This window comes from Scophthalmus maximus, chromosome 19 (assembly GCF_022379125.1).
Source record: "Scophthalmus maximus strain ysfricsl-2021 chromosome 19, ASM2237912v1, whole genome shotgun sequence".
Taxonomy (NCBI): domain Eukaryota; kingdom Metazoa; phylum Chordata; class Actinopteri; order Pleuronectiformes; family Scophthalmidae; genus Scophthalmus; species Scophthalmus maximus.
In genome coordinates this window covers 11,394,358-11,412,931 of record NC_061533.1, presented here as the reverse complement: position 1 = coordinate 11,412,931, position 18,574 = coordinate 11,394,358, and the positions used below count along the sequence as shown (strand labels likewise).

The following is an 18,574-nucleotide window of genomic DNA, read 5'->3' as shown; positions in this document are numbered from 1 at the left end:
CAACACAATCAATGTGTTTTTGTCCTGTACTGGCAACTGGACATGAATTCAGCTGGAATTACTTGATTTAAATGTGATTTTATTATATATGTGTTAATGTGTCTGCGTTTGACTCAGATCTGGAATTACTCAGCAATGTGAATCTGAATGAGACGTGGAACTTAAATAAAATGACCGACATTACTATATAAATTGTCACTTTCTGATCAAATACATGACCAAAGGCTGTTGATATGATGACTGTATCACCATGAATGACTTTCATCCTTATTTTAATCATTCTATAATCTACACAAAATCATGTCACTGGGGAAGCAGCAAATCCCAGCCTCCTCCTCCGATCACAGACCATATACAGTATATTCAAACTGATTGATGCAAACTGACTTTCAAGCTTACCTAAGATTCATGTTGCAGGCTATAGTTAATTTTTTAGGCACTATGCAGTTCAGATATTGGAATGGAGCCCAGTCAATGTGCAACATACTGTATGACAGCCTCTATATGTACTCTATATACTATTCAAGTTTCGAGTAGATATGACATGTTATATTGCCCCCATGTGGTCAGTATTTAATTCTTACAAACGCACAAATATTGTATTTTATATATTTTATATTTTTTCTAAACATATTTAGAAATAATAGATGAGTTATGTAGTCTATATATTTAACCATCTCTCCTCAAATGTGCCAACACATTGGCTGATTTATTGTCGAACTATGCCGCGGAGAGTCCCGGTGCGCCGCTGTCCCGTGGCCCCGCCTACATTACCCAGAGTTCCGCGCGGCGCGGCGCAGAGCGAACACAGTGTTCGCTTGTTGTTACGCAACGCTGTTTCGGAGGCTGTGGACATTAGTCGGGCTCCGCGTCTGACGAACACGTTGTGACTGGAACGGTGAGTTCACGCGGTCCATCGGATCACAAGAGCTCGGTCCGAGAGGAGAAGCTCGGAAGGTAAGAATCTGATCACTGATACAGACGAAAGGACGAGTCGGGATCGATCCCGACGCTCGACGCCACCCGTTGTTTATGAGGCAGATCATCAAAGTTGCATTGACATCACTGAAAGTTCGACTGTACAATAAAACAGCAATCTGCTCAAGAAACTCTACAAACACAATCTGTATTCACTTTACTGTTTCAGAGTGCTTTAGATTTCAATATTTTATTATTAGTATTATTCTCGCCTTCGTAAATCCCTGACAGTTTTTTTCCCCTATTTCCCAGGCGCCTACTATTCTTTATTGATGTCCTTGCCTCGTTCGAATCGGTGTCTTTTGTTCACGCTTGGTTATCATCACAAACAGGAAGCCTGTATTCATAAATGTCAAAAGTCCTCGACAGTTGTCAATGTATTTAAAATGCAAGAGGAGAAAAGAAACAACAGTATTCTACGAGTGATTTGAGTTGTTCAACGGAAATTCTGTTATTGTTAAAAAAAACAACACATTTCTTTAACGCAACATAAGGATTTGTAAATTGCTGTAATGTAAAGTTTACATCATTCATAGTCTTAGAAGGTATTTTTCTACACCTGCCTCACTTATTCTTTGTCTCCCCCTCATTCTTCCCTCTCTCCAACTCCTCCTCCTGTTGATCGTCTCTCTCCTCACCTCACCTCGTCGTTGAACCGCCCCGTGTGTTGCCCTGAGTGTTCTGGTCACACTGTTTCTCCAATTTGTCCAATGAGCTCCCTTCTTCTCCCTCCCTCTGTTCGTCCTTCTCTCTGTGTCTCTCCCGCCCCTTCAGTCTGTCACGATGAGCTCCTGACGCCCGTCTGTTCGTCCGTCAGTATGAGCGGTGCTGCGCTGGCCGTCGTGGTCGTGGTCGTCTTCTTCTTGGCCCTCTACCTCCTCCAGCACTATGGAGATTTGCGGAAGCAGCAGCAGATGGTTCTGTTCGGGACGCTGCTCTCCTGGTACCTCTGCTTCCTCATCGTCTTCATCCTGCCACTCGATGTCAGCACGGTAGGACAAAAAAAATGTCACGGTTGTCACCGAGGTTGCTTTGGTTCTCTTAGAATAAAAATTGGATCATAAGGATGTTAGCTTGTGGATGTTATATTTCAAGAACACGCAGCTCAATGAGTGACATGTGTTTTTTTTACACCTCACCTGCACCGTAGTCATGTGATGTACAGGCTTCGTACTGTGCTTCACTGAGTTTGTTTACCTGCCTGTGCAAACTTTGCTCCTCTCTCAGACCATCTACAGGCAGTGTGTTCTCGACAATGTGAATCCCCCGACTCCTGTAAGTCAAGCGAGACGCACCAATTGGACTGAAGGAAGCTCGTCTCTTCATCCACCTGTAAGGTAAATTAGACTTCTATTTTTATTTAACGGTGCCAAGACTATAGTCTGCTCACGTCAAGGCAATCTATTCATGCAGATTGTTCCAAGGCCATCCAACACCATAGCAACATATCACTGGATAGTAATAACCTAAACTACAGATATTTACAGTTCTTCTAATGCTCAGTCTTGCTTCTCGTGTATTTGAATGTGTTGTGAGTCAATTTGAAGATTTTGCACCATATATTCAGTTGCTTCAAACCACATAAACCACATTGTATTATAGTTGTGATGTCATATGATGTGACAGCAAAATGCAAGAAACTTTTCAATGTTCTGTTAAGCTGGTTAGGTTAAGCATATACCAGAGCTGCCTAATATTTCCCTATTTAGACCTGTGTGTGTGTGTGTGCGTGTGTGCGTGTGTGCGTGCGTGTGCGTGTGCGCGTGCGCGTTTGTATTACAGTCATAGTGCAACAGAGGTGTGCGAGGAGCCTTGGAGTTATATCCCAGATGGCGTCCTACCAGTGTTATGGAGAGTTGTATACTGGACTTCCCAGTTTCTTACTTGGTGAGATCCTAAAACACACACACACACACACACACACACACACACACACACACACACACTCAAACCTCCATTAACTATAACATGTTTTCCACCTTTTTTAAAATAAATTATAAAGATGATTTTGTTTTGGTATATTGACGTGTTTTTCCTGACTGCACAGGCTGCTGTTGCCCTTCATGCAGTCTTACGCTCGGTCTGGAGCTTTCTCCATGGTTGGAAAGATTAAAACGGCTCTTATTGAAAATGCTGTGTATTATGGCACCTACCTCCTTATCTTCATCTCTCTGCTCATCTACGTGGCTGCTCACCCACAGTGGAAACTCACATGGTCAGTTACGTGAACCTTAAATCACACATTTTAACCTCAAAGCGAATAACAGAAAAGAAAGAAAATAGCTCATGTTGCACTGTAGTTGTGTTTTTTAAGCTGGCGTTGTGCCAGTGTACCGATTATCTGTCTTTGTACAACTTGTGCAGGGCGGACCTCCAGACCATCGGTATTACAGCTGCCAACACCTGGGGCCTTTTCCTCCTGGTGCTGTTGTTAGGCTATGGTCTGGTGGAGATCCCACGTTCTTATTGGCTTTCATCTTCCCATGGTTACCTGCTGGCCAAGACCTATTTCAAGACAGCAAAAATGGCTACTGAGAAGGCAGCAGCTGAGGAGAACCTAGCAGATGTTATGGAGGTGAGGTTGTATAAACCATTCAGAGCTGTGAAAGTGATAGGAGAACAGATTCCCGCATGTGTTAATTAAAAAAAAATTGTCCTTGTACGAATGACGAAAAAACAAACCCCCAGACAAAATTGATTGAATGAAATCAACATATCACTCACATTTTTGACATGTCTGGCCTTTTATTTTTTCTGAAAAAATAACAAAATATTTTATATTATCAGGAGGTGGCAGCTGTCCATGAGTCTGTCAAGCACAACCACTCTCTCAGGAAGTGTGTGGACACCATTTTGACTAAGGTGAGAAAGTCACAATGGTATTTGTTGCTTAGATAAAAATCACACTTTTATTCTTAGGCCTACATGCAAAATTTAACATTGCACTTACAGCTTGCACGGTGAAGTTCTGTGTGACAACCTTTGTTTGTCTCATTTCAGTGTCCTCCTGAGTACCAAGAAGAGATGGGAAGAAACGTGGAAAGCTCTTCTGTCCTTCCTACCAAAAGTGGACTAGTTGGGCTTCACAAAAAAGTAATTGTGAATTTTATCATCAAAAAGGAAAGAAATAATCCATAAATATAGCAGCACGTGGTGCTGAAGGTGCCTCCTGTTGAATGTGTGTGTGTGTGTGTGTGTGTGTGTGTGTGTGTGTGTGTGTGTGTGTGTGTGTGTGTGTGTGTGTGTGTGTGTGTGTGTGTGTGTGTGTGTGTGTGTGTGTGTGTGTGTGTGTGTGTGTGTGTGTGTGTGTGTGTGTGTGTGTTTATTTCAGGTGATCTCTGCAGTGCAGAGACATGGTCAGACTCGGGTTCAGTGGTCTGTCTTGTTAGACCAGGCTTTTCATCTGGAGGATGCAGCTAAGAGCCAGAGCAGCCCGGTCCGACACTTTGTCCACAGCTTTCCCTCAGCACACAGCCACAGCTGGATCCGTAGGTTCATCTACACTCCTACTCTGGGTAAGTTCAGTCACTTCTAAAGATCAGGTACATTCACTAGGCAAAGCCACTCTAATTGACTATTTTTCTTTTCCTGAGACATAACTTTTATTAGCCTGCCAGTGTTTCTTTGACCTGTGTTTTATATTTTTTTAGAACTTTTTTTCTCCAGTGTAGTTGAACTGTATTTTTATGTATTAATGTATAACCAGAGCTTTGCAAAGGTTTTATGTATCCCAGAATCCCCTCAATACAGTCGGTGTATACGATTGGTGTGGTGGGTGTCACTGCCTTTATAAAGCTGCAAAACTTGAAGTATCACTGATGTTGAAGTGATGTAGTAGAATGTCAGAAACACAAATGTTAGAGAAACACTATGTGATGTTTTTGTGTAACATATCAGCCAAAAAAAACAAACAACACGAATATTCAGTATCTATTCAAATAGAACAATAATTTTTTAAGGGGCACGTATCCATGTACATCATGGGAGATATAGTTTTCTCTGCTTGTGAGTTCTTCAGAATCCATCTATAAAGCCTATTGCATGGGGTTGTGTAACTCGAATGCCAGCTTGAATTTTCCTCCAACGTTTGTATTTATGCATATGTGTGTGTGTGTTTGTCCTTCCCAGAGTGGTACTGGGAGTGTGTTTTGCGGCAGGGTTTCTACAGGCTGCTGGCAGTGCTCCTGTGTCTCCTCTCTGCAGCAGTAGTCTGGTCCGAGTGCACCTTCTTCAGCACACACCCTGTCCTTTCTCTCTTTGCTGTCTTTATTCAGCTGGCTGAAAAACAATACAACTACATTTGTATTGAGGTACGCATGTGTACAGGGAGCGACATGGAAACATACACGCCCAACAAACTCAACCTTGCAATGCAAACCAACATATTCCTTCTTTATACTTTAACTTTCTCTCTTTTCAATAAAATAGTTCAAATAAATGAATCATTGCCTTTACCAACTCACAAAATGTCTCTTTATTATATTGTTGGTAATCTAGATTAATTATATGCTCACTTTACACGACATGCATTGAGCGAAACCTGCTAACCAGCATCCTTTCTCAATCTGTTATTTTGTTTCTTTTCACTAGATGGCGTGCTTCATTAGTATCTTCTTCCTGTGTGTGTGCGTCTACTCCACCGTGTTCAGGATACGAGTTTTCAACTACTTCTACCTGGTGCCACATCACCAGACTGATGCCTACAGCCTGCAGTGCAGCGGCATGTATGTAGCTCATCAAGACGGAATAAAATATTTATATAACAGCTGCTGGCTTAGTAAATCTGCTCACTTACACTCATGTTGACATAATTACCTCCTGCTGTTGTTTTTTGAAGTTATATATTTTTTTTAAAAAGTGCTGTTCATGCTGCAACCATTTCTTTAGAGGAAGCAGAATTAATTCTGATCTTCTCACACTTACGCTCTTTATTTTCTCCGCTCAGGTTGTTTTGTCGCCTGACTCCTCCTTTGTGCCTCAACTTTCTGGGCCTGATTCACATGGATTCTGCCATCTCGCACCAGGACAGAATACAGACATCCTACACTTCTGTGGGTTATACACACACACACACACACACACACACAGAAATGTGCTAAACCAAATGGAGAGACGCAATAACTTCTTCTTTCCCTCTGCCAGATCATGGGCTCTATGCGGGTGCTATCTTTCATATCTGATGGATTCTACATCTATTATCCCATGCTGGTTTTGCTGCTGTGCCTTGCCACTTTTTACAAGTAAGCCAGTAACCACCAACAACTCAACACAATTTTGTTCTATGCTTAATCAATCTCAATCCATACGTCAGCTTATTTCAGATATTTTCGAATCAGTGAATGTCTCGGCTGGAAAGAAACAATAAATGGCAGTACACAAATACCAAAAGGTTTTTAGGCAATTGATGAAGTTTGGCTCCATTTCACAGTTTGTGTTTTGCCCCTGATCAACACTATGATAATGTGTGTGGCGACATCGATTTATCTTTGTCAACATGGTGGAAAATGTGCGATACTATTTCGTAAAATGTTCCTTTTTCACTATATGCTTCAAGTAGGATTACAAAGGAAAAAGAGAGGTTGTCCGCAAAACTACTTTATTGATATAATGAAAAGGCTTTGGTAAAAGTACGATTATACTCATTTATCAGTTTGCCTGTTAAGACCAATTCAGTTCTGCTCTGAGAAACCTTTGATAGCTGAATCATCTTTTTCATGTTGCACATAATGAAGCATGTTAAATCGATGATTTTGTAATGGTCAGTGTTTGCTTGTGTTTGTAGCTTTGGCTCTCGCTGTTTGAACCTCCTGGGCTTCCATCAGTACATTACTGATGATGACTTGACCTCTGACCTGGTGGATGAAGGCAGGGAACTCATCAGAAGAGGTAGTTTTATATATACCTTACCTTACCATGACATCAACTATTCCTGTTCTCTTTTTTAATTGAATCGAAACAGCAGGATATCACTGGCTCACTCTAGTGCTGTATACTTATTTATTACACCTCATTTCACATTAAGTTGATGAATGTTAGAAACCCTTAATCATCATAATTATCACCGTCAATGTCAATGGAAAAAAGTGCTGCACATTCTTTGAATAATGTTCTCAACAATTTGTCCCTTTGTAGAGAGAAGGAAAAGACAGAAAGATGTAGATGGGGGAAATCGAAGATTGGTGAGTCATTTTCATTCTATCAAATCATTTGTCTCACAGTTTTCAAAGAAGCCAAGCTAGCCAGTCTTTTAGCTCACGGATTCAACCGGTTTGTGCTTAACAAGTATTTATGTGCATTTGTTTGTCTTGTTTTGTGTTTCAGGCCTGGAGGGAGCAATATAGAGTACATGAGACCACTGGGCGGAGCAGAGCCGGCTACACAGATTTAGGGGATAACCAGAACAGCCCTGTGGCTGGGATCAAGAAAAGTGGTAGGGAAGAAAACTCTTGCAACTATGGAGTTAGATTGCTTTTTTTGTTGCTCACAGCTACTGAAACTGAGATGACACTAGATTTTCAACAGGGTCGGGCTGTTGACTGCCCTGTGCAGGAAACCAAATGACCACCATTTTAGCCATAGGGTTCCCCACCCATACAAGATAGATAACGGTGTTACACTGTGTCAGGGTGGGCTACTTTGAAAGTTACACCACCCATTCACTTTCTGTCCCATGCTCCCATTGTAACTTACATAATTTATCAAACATCTACTATCTACTATATTAAAATGTCATATAGGTAGAGCCATTGTAAAAACAAACAAAAATCAGTGACATGTCACAACTCTCCCTTCTTTGTTATTGTTCAAATTAATATTTTGTAGATCAAGAAGTACATGCTTACAATATTATATATATATATATATATATATATATATATATATATATATATATATATATATATATATATATATATATTGCTCTTTGCCATTCCCAGCTATCACATTCACCAGAAGAGATGGAGAGACAGACGAGCAACTGACAAGCTTGCTGCATGACAACTCCAGTGATGAAGATTCACCAAACAGAAGGTATGGTTTGATAGAGATTGAGTAACATATGTGCTACTAGAGTGCAATCATATAATGTTAAACATGATTTCTATGTAACTTACACTGACTCTCTATGTTTGACACAGTAGATCAACCAGAGGACATTACCAGTCTCTGTCACCTTCTGGGACGGGCATCTTTTACGATGTTTGACGATGTAGACGGAGGACGTGGAGTACCTAGTACCTGGTGGAAATTACATACATGACTGGACATTTATATTTATTGAGTCTAAATGCAAAGGATAATATCTCAGGACAAAGGGAGGAAAAGAATGTATTTGAGATGTGTTCATATTAGTAGGGAACAGAACAAAGTAAAAACTCTGATGAATGATTTTATACCGGTTCTCTCTTTGTGTCTGTCATTCTCTCTTTTTTTTTTTTTTTTTTTTACAGCTAAACATTTTTGTTACTATCTGTCGAGGATTGTGTTTCATGAGACTGGTGGATGAAAGAGATGAGTGGCACAATGAATGTGCAGCATACATCCATCTACTGTCTATATCGTTAATCCTTTGAGGGTCACCGGAGGACAGCCGCCAATCCTAGCTGACTGATCGAGAGGCGGGTACACACTGTACAGGTAGCTAGTGTATCACAGGACTGACATTTACAGACAAATTGACAATTTCCACTCACATTCACACTTAAAGGCAATTTAGTCACAATCTCATTATCTCTCTGGACAGTGGTAGGAAGCCAGAGTACCTGGAGTTATCCACACTGGCTCAGGGAGAAAATGCAAACTCCACACTGAGAGGCCCAGGCAAATATGAACCCAGAACCCTAAAGCAGCACGACTTGTATGTGATGCAGTCTATGACGAGCTATTTTCCGTGGGAGTGTACAATTTTATTGACTATGAATGACTTAACGTGTTCATGTACAGTAGTTGTCTGGAAATTAAGACAAATGGCAAAGAGTTTATACTGTAAAAGTACAAATGCACTGAAACATGCATGTGAAAATTTTTAAAACAAAGATTATGACAATGCACAGTGTAATCTGGTCTTTTTTTTCTTCTTTTTTTGTTCTTTTAGCTCTTGCGCTCCTCATCTCCGTCTGTCATTTTCTGGATTTTGTGTAATAGTTTTAAAGTTAAACATTATTTTAAAGGTGGCTGACTCAAAACAAAACAACATAAAATGTAAGACAACATTTTGTGAATGACATCAGAAAAGTGTATCCCTATAACTTTGTCCAAATAGACTATGGTAGAGAAAAAATACTTGAAATTACACAGACGAAACTACTGAATGTGTCCCCTAACCTAATAATGGCATTTTTTAATTGAGGAAATTAACAAAGAGCTGGGAGGTATTTTGATCTATTCATTTAATTGATCAATTACTTCATTTCATTTAGTTTTGTTATTTGGGCAGGCAGGCAGTACTCCTTTAATGTTCCCAAACACTGCACAGTATATTTAATTAAAATGGGTATGGTCATACAAGGTCGTGATCATTCCGAATATAAACCAAGGACATTTGACAGTTTTCATTGCTACGTTTAAAATGATTCAATCGGCCTCATGCGGTCTTCTCTGCGCGTCCGTTTTGGCCACGTCCAGCACCCGTACCGTCGGTGCATCATTGCACAGAGAGGAACTCAGCTGTTTGTGTGGCAGTCATGGATACAAGCTAAGTGTCCAGCGGCGACGACCCACGCATTTGCCAGAGAAGCGCGACGAGGTGACCAGGTAGACCGCCCCACTGTCTCCGCTCCAGACACGGGGCCCGACGTTGAAGTCCCCGCACAGCGACTCGGTTGTCTCGGGTGAGTAGGCGCTTCGGCTGCTAGCGTTAGCGAGGCTAACGGCAACTGTGGGACAAAGCTACCTAGCTAGCTTCACGACGCGAGCGACGCAGAGTGGCAACGTTGACTGCAATTTGCATTGATTTACATGTTTAAATTGCCCTTCCCCCCCCATCACCATACCATGTATCCTTGACGGCCGTGTTTTGAATAAATCATACTATAGCATATAAATCTCGTCCTGCTCGTTAGTGCAGAGCTACTTGGGACAACAGCCCAGCTGATCCCTGACCCGAGTTTAGCTTCCGGTTACCTGTTAAATGTTGTGTGTGTGTGTGGGAGAAGAATCTCAGTCTGGTTGGTGCCGAACACGTTGGCCTGAACCATAATCTGTGATGAGGGAGCATGGGGCCACGTGTCTCTCGTTCTCTCCCAGTGCTTGTTTGTCACCTTGAGGCGGAACCGAGCCCCTACACCTGCTCCTCCACCAGTCAGCCTCAGTCTGAGACACCTGATACATGAGGACATTTACAGAGTGGATCGTATCAAACCAAATCTTTAAAAAAAGTTATCCGTGTGTCTGATCAGCATCGGTCCTTCCTCGGTCACTTCGTGTGAGAGGAACGAAAATGAAGTGGAGTTTGTGGGTTGGGGGGTGAAGAGCTTTAGAGTTTCTACACCCATGGGTCCCCGGAAATGAGCTGCTGCCAACGTGTGCTTTCTCACGATCGTGCAGAAATGCAAACAACCAAAACTACCTGAGATCTCGTTGTCGAATATTTAGCGATGCCACGTGCAGGTGTCAGTCATCAATGTTCTTTGACAAAAGAGCTCCTAACGTTAGTGCACATGAAAAACGAAGGTACTGTACTGTGATGTCTGTGACGTCAGATAACACTTCCTGTACTGTTTTTGTGTTTTTAGTAGTGCAAGCAGAAGTAGCTCACTGCTCCTTTAAAGTCTGATTTCCTTTCCTTTCCTGTTGGCTTGTACAATGACCCCAGCCATAGCTCACAGGCAGGAAGGACTTGTTTAAAACGTGCAATTATATAGTTATTGGAAATCATGCTGATCCTATCTGTTCCCCTTTGTGTCTCCAGTCTGCAGCCACTATGGGTGGGTTGGGGACTGTGCGTCGTGGTGGAAGATCTCCCCCTCTCATGATCGGTGCTCTCATCGCTTGTATTCTGGTTCTGGGATTTAACTACTGGGTGTCCAGCTCGCGCAACCTGGAGCTGCAGGTAAATTAATCTATTTGAGTTTAGGTGTTGCTGTCATTTCTTTTCACCATATTGAACAGTTTGAGTTGAAAATGTCACTGTAAGACAATAATGTATATTAGAAAATAGATTGAAAGTCTACCACGTGCGCTGAAGTTGACACTGAAGTTTTTTGTGGCTTCAAGTGTCGTGTGTTGATGAAAATGTTTTTATTATCTCCTGACTTTGTTGCTACAGATCATCAACACCAGCGCATTCTGTCTTATCATCAAAATCATAGAAAAATTAAACTTTATATTGTATCAGTTTTGTCAATCTATAAATACCCTGTTTTTTTCCAATGTTCAATAGTTAGATTATTGTTGTTGTTTTCTTCATCATTATCTGTGTTCTCTTCTGACAAAATATTCTGAGTTGAGCAGATACAGAATGATTCACCTGACAAAGTAGTAAGCAGTCTGAAGTAGCCTTAACCCTTTGTCATTCTGTGTGTGATGCAGACTAAGCTGTACGAGTTAGAGGGCCAGGTGCGACGTGGAGCAACAGAGCGAGGAGCAGCAGAGATGAAGAAGAATGAGTTCCAGGAGGAGATCCAGAGACAGAAGGAGCAGATCAACCACATAGAAACCCTTTATAAAAGACAGCTGGAAGCAGCCCAGACCACCTGCAACCAAGAGAAGGTGCACAAAAACACGGCTGAGAGTTTAAATGGGGACATAATGCAACAGGGACAAAATGCATGGTGATTATTGATAGTTTGTCGGTTTTTGCTTTTAGGGTATACTGCAGCAGAATATTTCCTCCAGTACCAAAACAACACAGGAACTCAAAGGTATTTGTTCCCATTCAACCTCTTCCTCTCAAAAACAACAACCAACATACCTCCATAGAAAAATTCAGTAATTCTGTAAATCTCTTTTGTGGCTCTTAATGTCTTGTTTGTGTCTGTACTTTAGCTCAGTTGAATCAGCTGAATGATGAACTGGGGAAGCTGCAGAAGGATCTACAGAGTTGCCAAGGCAATATCAACACCCTTAACAACAAACTCACTTATGACATGTAAGAATTTTTCATTTACGATTTTTTTTTTATTTATATGTTGGTTGAAAAGATATTAAGATGAATTGCTTTATCCTCATTTATAGTATTGCATCTCTCTTGATATGAATATTTGACAATAATCACAATTCACCATGAAACTCAGCTCCAAATATATCACATGCACATGAAATTCTTCCATTCCTTGGTTAACATGTATGCGTGTCTGTTTGTTTTTTGTTTTTCTGTACACGTGTGCAGGACCCAGTGTCACTCTCAGGTCCTGTCTCAGAAGGAGCTGTGTGAAGAGAGGGTAGCGTCCGTTAAACGTGAAGTTCAGAAGAAAAGGGAGAAGCTCATCATCCCTCCCCCAGGTGTCTCCTCACAGGTATATTAGGTTTACTGTTTGATAATTAACCATGTGACATCCAGAGTCTTTCCTCAGTGTTTGCAAGAGAGCAGAGGGCCATTGCCAATCAAGCCATTTGGAAATCAATTAAAAACCGGCACTGTAAAACCTTATCCATCTCTGATCATTTGTTAATTGTAAATTCAATGCAAACCTTGGGCAAACCATTTGTCATAAATGGCCTATTATTCTGTCAAAACCCTGATTTGATTGTAATCCAGCAAAATCTCTCATTTGGCTTGGTGATGTTCTAACCCACTCACATGACAGCTGGAACGAGTTTTTTTGTTGTTGGTCTTTTCAAGATCATTCTCTATAGCCTGTTTAGTTGCAAATGTGGACATGGAGTTGATGTTACACACATTTGTGTATTAAAATTTAGTCAAATCCAAAAAAGACGAGACCCCCTTATTCTGCAGGGCCAAGGCCTCTGTTTTATGTAATAAGTGCATCTAATTGTATTGACTGGATTTTATGTTTCCTACTTTTCTTTTGGTAATAGAACGGATTGTGGCATATAATGATGTTTACCACTCAACAGGATGCAGGGAAATTTGAGGCAGCGGCCATGACTGTGGCTGATACAGTTAAGACAGCAACTGTTGTGAACCACACTCTGAGCCTCGCTCAGCCCAAAGGAAACGAACCAGCTGAACTACAGACAAATGAGATCATTGTCGACAAAGGTAAAAAAAAAAATCAAGTGGCGGTGGCTCATTATACTTAACTGATATTTAACATGTAATGCATGCAATCATGCTGATATGCACATATGTGTATGTAAATACTGAACATCTGATGTATTTTGTGCTCAAATCTCTAAATTTTTTTAAACACGCATTTGAAATGACAAGTATACACCCTCACATTGCCTTATTATATCCCACTTTCTGATGTTCCAGTGGAACTGGTCTCCAAAATAGAGTCTGTTCCCTCTGCGGCTGCAGCCAAGCAGGACATTTTGCTGCCACCAGAGGGAGCTGACAAAACACAAGAGGCTGAGACGGAGGCCAGTAAACTTTTGAAGAACAATCTGACCGAGGACCAAGAGATGGAGCTGATGGATGTCCACGAAGAGGGCGCTCAGAGAGAAGGTAGAGAAGTCATTTCAAGCTCATTGAACACACAACTATGCACAGACTCACGTTTGCCTACCAAAAAACAGGTTCAGTATCAAACATTTGTCTTGACCATGATTTATTTCTAATTAACTGTACTTCGTGGGAAATGGGACAGAGAAGCAGAGTTGGTCGGCAGGACAAAGCCGTAAGCAATGGGCTGAAACTGCAATTGGTTGGTTGTTTGGCCTTTTATATTTTGCTCATCACATGTGATATATTAGTCTTCGGCCCTTGCACTAGCATCCGTCCTGAGTGATACGATCATAAGTGGACAGCGTTGACACTAACACTACAGACAGTCAAAGACAAGAGGCTGTGGTTTTGTGTAAACTGCAACTTTGTCTCGTTTCCAGAGGCAGATCCTGGGATGGAAGGCATGCTGATTGGCCAGGGGAAGGTTGATAAGACTCCCGTTGGTCAGAAATTGGAGGAGCCAGAAGAGTACGACGCAGACGAGCAAATAGTGGGTGGAGTCGATTTGGAGAAACAGCAGCAGAGTAAACAGACAGAAAATATAGGTATGTGTGTTTGTCTCAGTCTCCCCTTTGAGGGTTTATCTCGGAGCAGTTGACCATTTGACGGTCAGAGATACAATTTGAATGAGGGGTGGATACCGTTGTGTATAAAGAAACAATTGCTCTGTGCTACAGTGATTTGTGTTTGTTTCATGGTAATTGTACTGTTTGATAGACAAGGACATGGAGGAGGAGCTCGCCGACTATAACGGGGATGACGAGAATGAAGGGGAGTTTGAAGCAGACAAACAAGCAGAGCTTGCTCAGAACTGAGGTATACACTGATGTCTTCCTCACTAACATGAACCGGCTCCTCAGGTTTTTATGGTATGATTGATAACATTGCCTAAACACATCATACATTGTAATTACTAAATATCCTCCCATCCTGGGATTCGTATCACTAATTGCTCAGAAAATACTATTGGAGCTGGAGTGTGTTTTTTGAATCTATTTTCTGGTAACATTATTATTATTATTATCACAGGTTATAGGACATAGTTCTATAGTAATCAACATTTGAGAAGGCATTTGTCCATCTTAATGTTTAAAAAAATGTTAGAAAATAATAAGTAGTAATTTATTTTTATTCAAACAAGTTTGTTTTTCTTGCAGGGCTCGTGTTGAAGAAGGAGCAAGACATTTTCTACACCTCAGCATAAAAGCAACGTAGAGGTTAATGCAGCCCTCTAAACACAGTGAACACAAAACAAATCCAGATGGAAATTTCTGTATGAAAAACTTGTGACAGTAGTTATTTTTCATGAGGATTTGGCGAAATTCTTTTACTTAACCATCTTGATTCAAATCCGTACACTTATTACAAATTGTCCAATATTTAATCTGCTGAGATCATACATTTTTTCTCTTATCGGAGTAAGAATGTGCAACTTCATATCCAATTACTACTGATCACAATCAGCGATTGTAAACATAAAGATGTACATCGATCTCCACTTCCTCTCACTGTTAAAAAATAATGAAGCCAAAATATGATGGATATCAGCACTGCCATCTTGCTCTGGTGACGTCACTTGGAGCCAAAGAGTCCAAGTGACATAGTAGAAGTGATCGTGGCGTGGTCTATCACAGCTGTCAATCAGTAATCAAAGTAATCCAAACAAAACTTAAACATACTTGAACATACATCAGCATGTAATTAACATTCACAATCACAGAAACCATCTTTGGGGTAAACTGTATTTTGGCTACAGGTCCCATCCACTAACATGGAGGGGGTGGTTTTTATGACATGTACTGCAGCCAGCCACCAGGGGCCGAGCAAGATGTGTTGGCTTCACATTTGAAGAGTGGTCATGTCGTCGAAGCTTTGTGTAGTCATTGATTGCAATATACAATGTCAGTCAACCATACACGTTTTTATATCTACGTGCATTTCGATGTATACACAAAACCCTGCTATTGTGGTGACTGTGCTCAAATTGATTTCAGTAGGTTTTAGGAGCTGTAAAATTGCTTAGTATTTTGATTTTGGGATTACATTTGTCGTCTATGTAATGACTGTAACTTGATGATAATTTTAAGACCCTTATAGGGTTACGTGGTGTCAAATATTGTCGTAATGTAACAGATCTGGGGGATCCCTGTAACTCAATCCACCTTCACAGAACCCTGTAGCACAGGCCTCTCCCCTTCGCAACATCTTCTTAAACAATGCCTTAAACTTCTCCTGTACAGTCTCTCATAGTAAGGACTTCAGGTCGGCGGTCGGAGCATTTTATGACCATGAAAGCTTGAAAAATGTCCATAAATAGCAGCAAATAAAGGAAATGTGGAAATACTCATGTTGGAAAAACAGATGGAATAACAAAAACTGCAGCTTTGTGAATCCCATATAGCAAAAGACGTAGTAGACTCCCTCAACAGACATGCCACATGACAAATGGGCATATTATGGTTTATATGCTGCTGTGACTTTGTCAGGTTTCAGCTTCAGTCGATGAACATTTTGATCAACAAGCAATCGTTTCTAAATGATCTAAACTGAACACTGTTCACTTGCTTTGACAGCGAGGCTTTTATTTCCAGCTGTGCTTCAGATCACACGGGGTTACAAGGTTGAGTTTGTGCCGTGTTCTACATGTGAGATCCGCAAGACGGAAAAACAGGATCAAAATGAATAGGAAAGAAACCGTTTGGAACATCTTGATAATGTTTGTAGCTCAACAATCTTATTTTATTGTGATGCCTGCCTTATTAATTGTGTGTGCACCAGTTTTCCTCTAGTTTCTGATTGAGGACCTGCTCAGAGGTTTGTGATTATACTTTGTGGATTCTGTCTCTGGTCTACTGAATTGGTTGGACTGTGCACTCTGTTGGGAACACGGAGAGAGATCTGTGAGAATTGCTGTAATATTATGAAGGACAGTTCCTTGAAGTAGGACCAGTGTATTGTGCTCTAAGGCTCCTAGAGTTCAGTAGATGTGAACTCAACTCAACTTATGAACTAATACCAGGCATCAGAAATTAGTTAGTTAAATTGTTGGTGGAATATTCTATTGCCTTGTGTTTTATATAGGACAGAAGATTTCTTTTATTTTCCCGATATTCTGCTTTATTTAGTAGTGGTGACCACGACACTGTTGTTGTAATGGCGATTTCCACAATGCATTGACTTCTCATCAACAGTCAACTCCACGTACGGAACACACTGGAAAGTTGTCCTCAACTGTTACTCGCTGAAACCTGTGTGATTAAACACAGATGGTTGTTGGTACACAGTGGGTGTTGTACTGTAGCTCAAGCTCTGGTTTGAACAGGACAGTAAGTTAAACATGCAGAATTTTATCAAAGTGTGAGGAAATCTACAGAGTTTGCCTTTTGATGTAAAGATGCAGCCACACAAAGCTTAGTTTTGGCACAGTAATGGCTTACATTAGCCCAAATGAAGATACATATACAGAATGTGGAACATTTTCATACGCATATGGATAAGATCAACGGATCTCTGTGGTTCTGTGACTTCACTGCTTCAGCCTCACAAAATTTGCTTCTTAGTTACAGGAACACTGTCCCCTAAAACTATGATAGTTTCATCAACACCCGATCGTGTTTTTCGCAAAAAAGAAAGTTGCTTACAACTTAACATTTTTTCAATTGGCAACACAAGTTTAATTTAATTTTTTTTAAATTTAAGTTTAAAATTTTCTTAACATAACCGTATGTTGAACGAACGTAATTTATTTGTGTGCTACCTTTATATGTATTTCTTTTGTGTCAAACGGTGAAATATGATGGTATCATACATTCTTCGACATGCTTTTCCTTGTGGCTTTTGTGGGTTTATGAAATGTTTGACCAAATGTGAAAAGCATTTTTTATTAAGTTATCATGGAACTTTTCCAGACAAAACACAGAGCGACTATTAAAACTTTCAAAGGTAATCCCGAGTAGTATGTATTTTATTAACTTATTAATTTTTTTACATTTTTTGTTGTCATTGTGACTGTTGAAACCCGGGCCTGTCTGAGTAACAATGTGGAAATCAAGTAGGAGAGCTGATGAAAGTTGAATAGTTTCGTCACAAGAAATATCCAAAGCAATTCATCCATCAGCACTCCTGTGCTTCAAGTAACGAGCTGCAATCCCGTTGTCTGCTTTTGTCTGATGCCGGAGCCACGTGCAATGTTTTATTATAGTTGCTGTTGTTCATCGTCTGACACTGCAAAGCTTGGACAACCACCACAACCAGAAAGCTTCCGCTGACTAAATGTGTAAAGACTCCCCATATTCTGAACTAGAAGTCTGTGTACCTGCAGATAAAATGTTTTATGATTTTTATACATTGGATTACCAATTTATTTTTTGGGGGAGGGGTGGGGGTGATTTTATTAAATGTTTATTTCATCTTATTCTGTACAGCTGAACAAATTTCTGAAAGATCAAAATAATCAAAGGCTTTATTGGTGACGGAGAATAAAAAAAAAAGTTTTTATTACCACTATCAAGATGTTTCATGTGGCATTTAATGTTTTCTGTAATTTCAATGAAAACAGGATATTTTCAGAATGTCTTCTTGGTGGAAGAGTGTTCACAGACCTTGGTGTGTTAACCCACTTTATCTTGCAGATGTATGCAAACAGGAGAACAATGTGCAGTCACATGAGGACTGATACCGGAGCATACCATTTGGTTCAAAAGCATTTGTATAGATACACTATCACAAAATAGTACATTTGTCTTGCCGATAGCAACAGAGGGCAAAGATAAATTGTATTAAAAACCGTATGATTTCAAATTCAACAAACCGTTTAAAGCTCTGGTATTAAAAAAATGACAATTCTAAATAATCTTGCTAATGAAAGTAAATGGAAAACAAAACAAATGTATGGCTTTTAATTACAGGTGTACTGAACATACATACAGGTATTTAAAGTAGGGAATAAAATAAATAATTATAAATATTGTTATAAACATGATACTTTAATTTAGACCAAATCAGAACATTGCATCTGGCACTACATAA

At 40.3% G+C, this 18,574-nt stretch overlaps 2 protein-coding genes across 8 annotated transcripts; both read left to right on the top strand.

Annotated features, from left to right (window-relative positions):
* The first annotated feature begins 774 nt into the window (after positions 1-774).
* lmbrd2a (LMBR1 domain containing 2a) lies at positions 775-9,024 on the top strand. Of its 6 annotated transcripts, none has more exons than XM_035640876.2 (18): positions 775-898; positions 1,753-1,970; positions 2,206-2,315; positions 2,761-2,865; positions 3,026-3,193; positions 3,343-3,553; positions 3,766-3,840; positions 3,979-4,071; positions 4,310-4,493; positions 5,107-5,288; positions 5,569-5,702; positions 5,924-6,029; positions 6,121-6,218; positions 6,761-6,864; positions 7,111-7,157; positions 7,300-7,408; positions 7,914-8,007; positions 8,115-9,024. In XM_035640876.2, the coding sequence occupies exons 2-18, from the start codon at positions 1,797-1,799 to the stop codon at positions 8,179-8,181; spliced, it is 2,061 nt and encodes a 686-aa protein (XP_035496769.2). In that variant the 5' UTR covers positions 775-898; positions 1,753-1,796; the 3' UTR covers positions 8,182-9,024. The 6 variants fall into 6 exon arrangements, with proteins under 6 accessions (XP_035496769.2, XP_035496768.2, XP_035496770.2 ...); XM_035640875.2 differs by having other exon boundaries at positions 795-957; XM_035640877.2 differs by having other exon boundaries at positions 800-957; positions 1,796-1,970.
* Positions 9,025-9,591: 567 nt separating this feature from the next.
* On the top strand, positions 9,592-18,052 carry golm1 (golgi membrane protein 1). Of its 2 annotated transcripts, none has more exons than XM_035640878.2 (11): positions 9,592-9,806; positions 10,886-11,026; positions 11,506-11,685; positions 11,783-11,837; positions 11,962-12,064; positions 12,305-12,431; positions 12,994-13,138; positions 13,340-13,546; positions 13,927-14,091; positions 14,264-14,362; positions 14,704-18,052. In XM_035640878.2, the coding sequence occupies exons 2-10, from the start codon at positions 10,898-10,900 to the stop codon at positions 14,359-14,361; spliced, it is 1,209 nt and encodes a 402-aa protein (XP_035496771.1). In that variant the 5' UTR covers positions 9,592-9,806; positions 10,886-10,897; the 3' UTR covers position 14,362; positions 14,704-18,052. The 2 variants fall into 2 exon arrangements, with proteins under 2 accessions (XP_035496771.1, XP_035496772.1); XM_035640879.2 differs by having other exon boundaries at positions 9,597-9,806; positions 13,355-13,546.
* Positions 18,053-18,574: the final 522 nt, after the last annotated feature.